General features: G+C 36.8%; 1 protein-coding gene across 1 annotated transcript in view; it reads right to left on the bottom strand.

Moving 5' to 3' along the window:
* Positions 1–5,722: 5,722 nt before the first annotated feature.
* Positions 5,723–12,081, bottom strand: part of C8H1orf53 (chromosome 8 C1orf53 homolog) — an 8,065-nt gene continuing 1,706 nt past the window's right edge. Inside the window, exons 2-3 of the mRNA XM_072420049.1 lie at positions 8,754–8,855; positions 5,723–5,961 (exon numbers count right to left, since the gene is read on the bottom strand). Of these exons, the coding sequence (XP_072276150.1) occupies positions 5,890–5,961; positions 8,754–8,855 (174 nt within the window). The 3' untranslated portion in view covers positions 5,723–5,889. The remainder of the gene's footprint in view (positions 5,962–8,753; positions 8,856–12,081) is intronic.

Raw genomic sequence — 12,081 nt, 5'->3', positions numbered from 1 at the left:
AATTTTAGTTTTTCCCTAAAGAGTAACTCCAGCCAAACCTTTTATATACAATAGTGAAGGTTAAGAGCCACTAAACCATTTCCTCCAACTTACTGTGACAATTTCACCAGTCAAGTCAGGGAAATTCTACAATAAAAAGCAGAAGGAGTTCTAGCCATTGCCTAATCTACTAAAGAAAGCATTTTCTGTTTATAGTGTGACCAGGACAGAATGTGTAGGGACAACAGTTAAAACTGAACAGAAGTTCTAATCCTTCCCTACTCTACTAAATTATAAAAGGGGTTGTCTGGAAATACACCTTGTGCATCATTGTACTTATCTTTGCAACACACATACAGTATATTGCTTAGAACTTCCTGTGAGGTGTTACTTGCAGTATGCAAGGTGATGGACAGCTGTGCTTTGTATTTTTCTATAATAAAACCTATACCTTCATACTAACAGGGTGTTTCATTAAATTTTGCTCTGTCACATCTCTATTTCCTGACTGAGTCAATGTTATTATTATTGCACTGAAAGCAGCCTTTGTCTAAACCCAGGGCCATATAAAAGTTTGGAAGCAGTGCACACCTGTACAGCTTTACTGACAGCTGATCTGCCCCTGAATAAAGTTAGAGAATGAGGGTTGTCATTCTTATTCATTCTGAATGGCATCCCAAAGCTTCATGGACCTGTGTTGCAGTGCACCACAAGGCATGGTTATTGCTACAAACCGCACAAGCAGTGTGGCAGTTGATCACTAATGGCAGTAACTGATGCAAGATACCTGATGGGTAAAATCAAGTTTGTTTTAGGAATGGTGCCAATATGAACAGATAATTATAAACAAACACTGCCAAAACTACTAACAAACTTATAAGAAACAAACTTACCAACAAGCTCAGGTCAGGAGGTGATCAACAGGTCTTGGGCCAGGAACCAGGATCAGGGTCAGAGAGCACAGCATGGAGCAGGCCAAATAAATGAAGACCTGGCAAGGCCTTAGGGAAGGTCAGAAACCTAAATAGGGAGCTCCCAGCTGCGAGCAAAATAAGTTCTTCCTAGATTTGGACATGTGCTGATGGCCAGTGGAAGTTCATTGTATACCACCGCTACTAGCAGGAGACGCAGCTAATGGCTGAACCATAACATTAATGCACTACCATAAGTTGTAATGTGCTGTGTTGAAAAAAAATTACTTTTCTTCTGCAGTGCCTGCTTTTGTTTGCTCATTTAAATAAATGAGCTGCCTTAATGCAACACTTGGCAATAGGATGTTCAGCATATGGTAATACACATGCTTTTCCGTGGCTTCATAGAATTTAGCATAATGAATGCAAGTAAGCTCCCAACCCTTGCTCATTTGGAACAGGATCTCTCTGTCCTTCTTTCTCCTCAATTGTCTTTCTTTTTAGTCTTATATATAGAAATGTAAGGGCCCACATGCATGGGTGTGTGCACTGTATAGGTGCAAATGTTCCAGTACTGAGATGATGCCACTAGGATGCCATTATGAATGAATGGCAACAAACATATATTGGCCTCTATTTACAAAACAGGGAATCTGACATTCCCTCAAACATCCATGTGGGAATCAATTACTGCCATTAAAATACATGGACCTGCAAGATTCCCATGAGGGAATGTTTGATGTAATGTCTGATCCCTGTTTTATAAATAGAGCCCATTGTGTAGATTAACATGCATTGCTGTAACACATATTCCCACAGAACCCTAGCTAAAAAGAAAATAATTATTTACCAAAAGTATCATATAAGACAAAACTTTTATTTCAACTTATTTCATTATTAGTCAAGGGAAAGTAGTTGTGGGAAAAACAATGTGTGGGCTTAGTCAATCATTTTTTTACATATTAATTCCTGATGGTCTGCATAGCTAGGGGCGTAGCTAGGATGTGTCTTTTGTCTGCACTTTGTACATAAAAGTGACAATAATCTTTTATTTTTGAAAGGCTTAAAAATGTGTTGATTGGTTGTTGGGGCTCAGAAAATCATCATAGTTCTTAGCACTTTCTTGGTAAAAAAAAACAGTGTCTCTCTTTCTCCTTTCTAATGAAGAATGATGGTAGGAAAAATACGCTAGTGAACATGAAAAAAGAAAAATCTTTGCCTTTTCTCCCAGATTTATAAATTACCACCTTCTATCAAATAAACTGCTTCCCTGCTCTACAAACACAACGTGTTTGGTTTGCGATCTCTAAATTACAGTGAGCTGAATCAGATTTGCTGAGTAGAATAATGACACCTTTGAGACCAACACTTATTTACAACTCCATTTAAAGAATATGCAGAATCTGGTCAGAGAGATATAAATGAATATATTAGCTAGCCCGTTAAACTTACTGCACAATATATTCAGCATGCTATACGGAATATGACATCCACTCTCTTAATAGGCACCGTTTGTAGAATTTTATTTGTTGGAATATTTACTGCATTGAAGGAGCAAATGGTTTTCTGCTGGTTTAAAGTGAATTATAAATTAAGTACAAACAGGAATCTGTTTGAAAGAGGGAGAAATATGTGAACAGTTATCAAAGTCAGAATAATGTGTGATTACATTGCAGATAATTCATGTGGAACATTATATAGATAACTTTGTATGTCCAAGTGTAATGGATCATTGCAATTTGTATAGTATAATTTCATTATTGAACAGTATACATATACAATCCCCCTCCTTTTATACATCTCCTCCGTTACACATTGAGATTATATTAAAATGTGCACTGCTGTCTGCTCAAACATAAAGCTACAATCAATGATATATCATACATGCTACAATCAATTAAAAAATACAACAACAGTCAATACAAGCAAATTTGCTTTGAAAATAATAAGTATAATTGCTTTAAGTCAACATAAAGGTGGGGGCAAAAAAAGCCGGTGATGTTGCTTAAAATAGCTAATATGTGGAGTCCGGCTGCTGGAGTTTTTTGATCATTCACCTTTTTTGAGCAGGTAAAACCAAACTGCCTTTAGTCTATGCACTGACTCAGTTACATCTTGAGAATGCAAAGGTGTTCCTTAAATAAGGGAAATAAATTCACCCATAGTTCTCAGCGACATACCCAGCCTCTGCATTATACTGTAGCTGAATGTGCAATGCAAGCTTTGCTAGATCTACTAAAGGCTTGGTATTTATACCTTGGAATGGTAATATGTTTCAGCAGAGGATCAAAGTGGTTTGGCAAATGTAGGCCTCTGCCAAGAAGGGATAGGGAAAACATGCATTCCAGCACCCACCCAGACTAGTTACAAGACAACTGTTGGACCTTAAACATTAGAGGTCCCCAGGAAGAGCAACAAGACTTTCTGGAAAACATGGCAAACCTATTGGCATCACATGAGTAAACTTCTTACCAACAGTCCATATGCATTGGATGCATTGTTGTGCTGCAGTGCTATTCATTGTCTATAGTGTGCATTACAAAGCATAGTGTCATAGTGTACATAGGCTCCAGAAGACTGCAGGCCCGAATTACTAAAGGAAATGAAAAGGGATAAAGGTTCCGTGTCAATGGTGCTGCACATGTTGATCACTCAAACATTGCCATTTTGTGCCTTCTGTTCCAATTAACAAACTAAAAAACACATACAGCTGTGCTCACAAGTTTACATCCCCTGGCAGAATTTGTGAAATATTGCTTGGAAAATATGACTAATACCTGACAGTATTGTAATACCTGATGAAAAAAAGTAGAATGCTATGGGTTCCATTGTTACCAAACCTCAGGAAAGTAGACTAATCAAGATTATAGCCATAACATTAAATTTTGTCCCAAATTTAACCCACAGCCTTTAGCTGAAATATAGGCTTCTCCATAATAAGTGCTGTTTCAACATGCACAATACATGAACAAAAATGTTGCAGTCAAGTGTGCTAATTCATAATGGACCAGTGACAAAGTTGTTTGGCTACAGCAATAGGTAAATCTTATTTAAATATATTTAGTATCGTGTTCTCTTTGCTATTGACATGGGCAGTGTCATCGAATGAACTTTCTAAGACTGTTAGAAAGGTCATGGATGTCTTCAAGTATGATGCTAACAAATTTCTCTTAAGTATCCTAAAATTTCAATATGAGAACTGTGGGAAACAGTTGGCATCAAAGTGAATGCATCTACAATCAGAAAGAGTTTGCATCATTTTCATCTACATGGAAGTCATCCCATAAAAAAGCAACAACAATACCAACTTCTTAGTCCAATAGTATACTTACATTTTCCTCAGTACAGCATCACTTATATGGATATTTTGCTGAATAACTGAAAATTTAAAATCTGCAGAGGCCATTTAAGTACAGTGAATTCATTTTCATGTTCAAGAATCTTAAAACCAAGGTATGGAGAAGAGTACTGACTACACAACAAGTTGAACCTGAAAATGGTCTACAGCAGCAGGAGACTCCTTCAAGCTTAGAACAGGCAACCAAGGGGTACAATTTCCATCGGCTCACCAAAATTGTACAAAACAAGACAGGAATATTTACTTGGTCTGATAAGTCTCCAAAATTAGGGTCAGAATTTGACATCAACCACATCAGTGCAGAATGGATACATTTAGCCTTTTAGTAATGGTTAGGCTTGTGGTGGAGGTATAATGGTGTGGGGATACTTTCCTGGCATACTTTGGGTGCCTCAGTACCAAAAAAGAAATGTTTAAATTCCAGAGCCTACCTTAGCAATGTTGCTGAGGAAGTCCATTCCTTGATGCCTTGACAATAGGTTCGTATTAGTTAAATTGCCTTCACAGTGACCAGATCTCAATGAAATAGTGCACCATTGGGATGCAGTGGGACAGGTAACTTGCATCATGTATGTACAATCGACAAATCTGGAGCAACTGCATGATACTATCAAGACAATATGAAGCAAAAATCCCTGAGGAATGTTTACAGCACCTTGTTGAATCTATACCATTTTTAAAGGGAAAATTGGGTCTAACCTGGTACTAGGAAGGCGTACCTAATAAAGTGGCCCATTATAAATATATATATATATATATATATATATCTCAATGTTTCTAAACCTTTTGAAGGTGGGGGAACCATTTGAAATAACTTTTAGGTCTTCATGGAGCCTCTGCTTTATTGTCTTTATCCACAGCTTACAGTATATTAGTGTGGTAGTCAGTAGGAAGAATGCAGTGTGGCAGTGTGAAGAATGTCATCCTTACAGATAGCCAAAAAGATCATGAGTGTCAGTTAAACTGACCAAAGACGCATACATTGTTCATTTCTCAAGGAACCCCTAGCAACCTCTGGAGGAATTCTTGTTGAAAAACATTAGTATATAACATTGATAAATAACTGTATAAATGTACAGTTCATAAGAGGCGCCTAAAAAATCTTGGCAGATCAAAAATGCAAGGGGAAAAGTTAAAGGCTTGTAAAGTTAAAAAGTAAATCTAATATAAATTACTATTATCCTATTTATAAACTATATTTATATGAAATATTTTCCATGACAGTTCTCCTTTAAAAAACTCTCCTTTCAACTACGCTGATTATTTAAAAAAAAAAAGTTTAATATTCCAAATGTTTTCAAGAATGTCATGCACTTTTTGCTTTATTAAAAGTACAAGAAAGAAAGAAATCTACATAAAAAAGCACAGACAAATAGCTAGGATGTAATTCAAAAGCAGAAAACCAAAAAACAGTACATCCATAATGTTCTAACCATGGAGTAACTTTGTATGAACACAGTAATGACTGAGAACATTTGCTTTCCATTTGATGTTTATTACAATTAACATTGAATTCATTACTTAGGAATATTAACTAGAAAGACGGCATCGTTAGCAGGACTAAATACAATTGCTTTACAGTACCATCTTTTAAAATCCCCTCGATTAATGAAAAAATAACTGTGAGATTGAACTTGGCTGTCATGTGTAAAAAAAGGAATTAAATTGCTTCTTTCTAGATGAATCCTTAACATTTTCCTGGCCATATGGACACTGGAAAAAGAGAAAATGGATTATTATTTATCAGTTTATGACATTAAACCACACAAAATCCAACACTGCCGTCTTTCTCTATATTAAAAGTAACAAATGCAAATAGCATAGGGATTTTGCAAAGCTCCTATACATAGGAGAGACAGTAAAATGTAAGTGAATAATTACAATATTAATCTTTTTACATTGAAGAGGATGTTTTCCCATAAAGTATGTCATACAAAAAGAATGTTGTGAAATGATCAAACGTGACCAAGAACAGCTAACAGAAACAAGCAGGAACCTGATAGCGATTGCCATTCAGGAACCTGAACAAATGTAGCATTCAATGCTAGGTTCCATAGAAAAATGCCTTTCCAACTGCTACCCTGTTTCCCCGATGATAAGACACTGTCTTATTTTTTTTTGAAGGCCAAAATATGCTCTAGGGCTTATTTTCAGGGGGATGCCTTATTTACCCATGAAGAAGACTACAGTACACAGTTATTGTTCATCTTATTTTTCATTTTTACCTAAAAAGGGGGGGCTGTCTTATTTGATGGCCCTGCCTTATCATCGGGGAAACACGGCAGCCTGGTAAAGACTACCTGGATGTAATAATGTTCTGTGGATTTAGTGTTATGTTTGGATACAACAAAACACTGCATACCAACTAAACTAACCCCAACTGTGAAGCCTAGTGGTGCTTATAAATAAAGCTGGGTTAGAAAAGTGGCATTTATTATTAATATTATTATTATTATTATTAATAATAAACAGGATTTGTATAGCGCCAACATATTATGTAGCGCTGTACATTAAATAGGGGTTGCAAATGAAAGACTAATACAGACAGTGATACAGGAGGAGAGGCCCTGCCCCTAAGAGCTTACAATCTAGTGGCATGACATGACTATAAAAGCAGTGGTGTCACCTGACATGGGCTGCCCATGAAAACATCTTAAAACTTTATACAAACAACCTGTGCAGATCTTTGTGAATCTTGCTCACAAACTTTTTCACCATTACATTTTTTTTTTTTTAGTCAATCAAGTTAAGTAAATCTTTCCCAGAAATATATGGGGGTTTCTGATGCTGGTTCTTGTGGAGGGTGCAGGATGTCTGGTGGTATAGTGATCCACTAGCTTTGAAACTTTGAAGTTGTCATCTTGTTTCTGGATTAGTGAGTCAAAATACTGAAGCCAGTATTTATAAGGACAGATTCAAAGCAAACAATGAAACTAAACATTGAAAGCCTCCATGGTTATCTCCTGATATATTTAAAGTTATCTTTATTTACCATGATTTGGTGAATATCAGATGAAATATTACAGTCATTTTAGTCATAGAGAATTTTGTTGTTTTAGAGAATTAATGTGTAACTTCTAACTATCTTTTTGGGTAGTTGTGCTCTTGGGCCTTACATGTTTTCTTCTATCTTGATTAAATATATTTTGTCCTCTTGTCTTATGATAATATTGAACACTGTTTTATGCACTCTTTAGCAATCTGATGCTTGAAAGATCTTTTTTATAATAAAAGAACAAGCTGACTTTTTTCTTCAAATAGCTGCTCCGCTTTGCTTATTTTAAACCTAAAAAAGAAATATTTGGAATGACAGAACCTTTCAACTAAAGCAAAGACAACGGACTTGTTTCTTTGGAAAAATGGATTTCAACTCTGCTAACTAATTACACAAGTTTCTGCAGTAACCAATTACCATGTAGGCATGATTTGTTATGCGTGAGCTGGGAGAGATCACAATTAGGACACTGGAGAAATACTTGCTAAAAATGTGACTTTGCAGACATATGTTAGTTACAAAATGTAAAAACAATCATCAATTTCAGCAACAGCTATTTGCAATATTAGTTGTGTCTCAACTTTATTTTGTGAAACAATTTAGATCCTAATTAATTAGAAAATATCTATACCCTGTACACACACAAACAAACTCAATATTCGGTGTATGATCAGTCATCTGGTATCAGAGTAATTAGTGTAGAGGACCCAGTTCAGGGAAAAATGTTATTATGATTAAAGTGAAAAGATTGTGTAATACTCTGTACTTTAATTACGTGGTTGTTTCAAAGGAGCATCAATATCTATTTAGAAAGCAGTGGATGTTGCATTTGCCAAACATTTACAGAAGGTTAATCCATTGCCGTAATTTAAAACACAAGCACTAGAAAGATACGTCAACAGTGAATGTTTGGTAAATGTCACATTTGCCGTTTTTATAAATATATTCCAAAGTGTTGAGAATAGCTTGCGGGGTTCTGTTTCTGAATATGTGATGCAATTCTGCAGATATCCAGTGATAGCACTCTGTTAGTAATAGACTACTAGTAATAGAACAATCTAGTAATAGACTGATAATATAACATTAACCTACCTGCACCAGACTACAGTTAACTATGAGGGTCCATTCACACTTGTATCTACTCTCTGTGCAATGCATTGTGTTGCCTTTCATTGTAAATGTTACCTCAATGCACTGTACCGCAATATATATTGACATACCACACTGCATATGCCATGTTGCTAGGAAGAGGGTTGTGTCCATTTTTTTTCATTTGTGGTGGTGAATGGGAGAGGCCAGAACAATTTCTTTGCACATCTGTGACAGTGACAAATAGTGACATGCTCCTTTTGGCCGTGTGGTTGTTGCCTAAAAATCTGAGCTGTGCTGCAAATCTGGTTGCCCATGGTGTGATTTGCTTCTCCCAGCAGGACAGCAGCAGTTTGCCCCCACAGGTCTGAAAGGGCCCCAAGGGTAAATTGGCCCTTTTTTCTGTAACTCTAGTACTTACATGTCTACATGCGCTCCCACAGCATTTGCCTCTTCTCAAATGAGCAGTTCTGGTGAATACAAAATATCCAGTGTGGGGATCCAAATATCCTTCTTGTCCTGCCTTAAAAAAAAAAAAAAAATACATGTTTATTCTTTGTATTCCATACTCAATAACCTAAATCAGCCTTTTTAATATGGGGGAACCCTTGAAATAATTTTCAGATCTCAGGGAACCCCTGCTATAATTAGCATATTCACAGCTCATTGTATATTAGTGTGGTGGTCAGTAGGAAGAATGCCTCTTACACTGCTGGCCAGTGGGTAAAAAACAACCCTGACAGATAGCTAAAAAGATCATTTTTCACTGACCTGAGAGGTCCAAATTACTCATTGCTCAAGGAACCACTAGCAACCTCTGATTGAGAAAAACTGTTCTAAAGTGTAAATATAACCAAAATGTTTTATTTGCTATCTTTATACAATTGGGGAGATCTCCCTTTATTCATTTCTATTCTTGCAATCTCATAAAATAAACTCCCATTGAAAAAGTTTATATATTTTTCTGCACTCACCATTATGAACCTGTGTATTCAGCTCACAGGTTTAGAGTACCTTAGGTGGGTAGTATTGTTGCAGAAGGAAAAAGTGGGCTAACACCGTAGCTGGCATACTTATGTAGTTTGTAACTCCTTATTGGGGGGGGGGGGGGGGGTTGATTTGGCATGGTTCTGTTAATTAATATTGCTCGAGCTCTAATGACTGAACAAGTTTATTTATTGATATGTAATAATTATTATTATTATTATTAAACAGGATTTATATAGCGCCAACATATTACGCAGCGCTGTACATTAAATAGGGATTGCAAATGACAGACTAATACAGACAGTGATACAGGAGGAGAGGACCCTGGCCCGAAGAGCTTACAATCTAGTAGTAATGAATTTTCTTGATAATAAGCAAAGATATGAAAACCAATAAAGTGCTGTGGCCATTTATTGCCATTTAAAAGTGTTGTAGTGTTTTATTGTATTTTGATATATTTATTTTATATATATACATTTATATCTTGTTTTCACTGTATATAGTTCATGTGATGTGCTGCTTTTATCTGTTTTAATAAAATACATACTGCAGTCAAAGGTAAAATGTACCATAAAAGCAGGACCCAGACCTGACAAAACCTAAACGCACCAGGTACAGTACACCAGTACACTTAGCAAAGTTGTTAGGGGTTAAATTGTTATACTTGGACCCCCTGAGCCTAAACATACAGTTTTGCAGAGTTGTATGTAGTTTGGAGAAAAGAAGGCTACATAAAACCCCTATTGTATGCTAGAGAAACTAGACACAAATTCATATGTCTGAAAAATATCCAATGAAGCACAAAAGATGCAATTCAAAATTAGATAGTGATACAACACAAAGATATATATAGTATATATATATGGAGAGCCATAAGATTGACTGGAGCTATTCTAAATGTCGTTTTTAATAAGCACTCCTAATAATGACATTTGCCAATGTCCTCTTCTAGCAATTAAAAAAAGGATACAGCAGTGTGAGGTACAACGGTCACTGCAAATCTGTGTTTTGTTACCACTGCAGCACGGACAGCATACCATGCATCACTAAAATCATAAAACCAAAAAATCAATTAATTACTCCAGATATTCCTCTACAAACAGAATAATATGATCCGCATGCCATGTTAATTAGCGTGTGCATGGTCAACTTAAACTTCCAACTGTGTGGGAGAACTGACACTTCGTGAACGATAGAAAATTGTAATGACATGAAAAACGCAAAGGAAAATCTAATTACAATTCATTTTCCACCATTCACAGCAAATGATTGAAAGCTCATATAGGGTCTGGGTTGGTAAACAATGTGAGTGTGTATGAACAGCAAAGTAACAGACACAGTCTGGTAGCAAATCACAAATCCGTGGTTATTTTCTATTCCTCAAATTGTTTAAACCATATTGGCAGCAGAATCATTTATCAAACCTATAGAGCGCTAATGACTGTAGGGGAACGGCTTTGCAAGGATTTCTTACATCAATCCAATTTATTCCGAAGAGTAAAGAAGCAACTAAAAATATAATGTGAGAAATGACACAATATTGTATTCTGTTCTGCAATACAAACAGAATACAAACTATAAGTAGAAATATAAAACTAGTATTGGGTATGTATAAATGTAATAATTTCATGTAATAAACAATCAGGTAATAAGTATTATTAGGACACGTTCAGACCCACATTGTAGGACTGTGCGGTTTTCCATTGCTGTGCGGCCAGAAGATGTAAACTGCACCGTGACTATCCACATTTATGCAAATCTGGCGGCACAGCGCAAATCTTCAAAGAACAAGCGCAAAGCCAGAAGCGTCATATTGTTTTAGGGAACCATGCCGCAATCTGTGCAAAAAGTGATTTCCAACCTCTCCCATTCATTTGAAGGATGCAGCTCACCATGAGTCTGAAACAATCCTTAGAAGAATGACTGCCCCCCACAAAAGTAATCAAATCATTTAAACAATCAAGGTCAAACATGAAAAAATGACGTGAACCTTTGGTATAAAGACATGGGGTCTGATTTATTAAAGCTCTCCAAAGCTGGATAGTATACACTTTCATCAGTTAAGATGGGTGATCCAGCAAACCTGGATTAGAAGTCATTTACTATTTGTTAGCAAATGTTTTGAATCCTGGACCAACTCCATTCCAGGTTTGCTGATCACCCAGCTTTACTGATGAAAGTGTATCCCCTCCAGCCTTGGAGAGCTCTAATAGTTCAGACCCATTGGGTTGATATTGTTGGTGGTTTGATACATGCATTTTATAGATGTATTCGGGCATCATTCAGAATAACTAACATAGCAGCACAGACTGGAGTTACTAATCTGTAATATTCATATTACAAGGTACATTTGGTTCACACATTTCCTCCCATAACAAATTGCTGGTCCTCCAGTACTACCAGTAAGCGTGTCCGTCCATAGTGGGCAATGTTGGGGATGCTGGAGAGAACATGGGGGTTGGTGGTTACAGACATGGTTGTAGGGGGCACAGGGGTCAGAGGTTGGGGGGTTGGTCACAGGTCTGGGGATATAATGGGGGTAGGGTCATTGTCTGATTGGTGTGATATCGCATGAATGAGGAGAACACATTCCTCCATGATCCTTTACAAGGCGGTTGGCAGGGTAGTGAGCCTGTGGGGTTGGGTTTTAGGGTTCTGAATTTCTTCTAGTGCCCAGCATTGGGGGTGTTGGCAGAGAGCTGAGATTACAGGACAAGGTATAAGTCTGGCCAGACTCTCCGCCATTACCCCATGTGAACACA

This window comes from Pyxicephalus adspersus, chromosome 8, assembly GCF_032062135.1.
Source record: "Pyxicephalus adspersus chromosome 8, UCB_Pads_2.0, whole genome shotgun sequence".
NCBI classification, from domain to species: Eukaryota; Metazoa; Chordata; class Amphibia; order Anura; family Pyxicephalidae; genus Pyxicephalus; species Pyxicephalus adspersus.
This window is presented reverse-complemented; position numbering and strand designations above follow the sequence as displayed.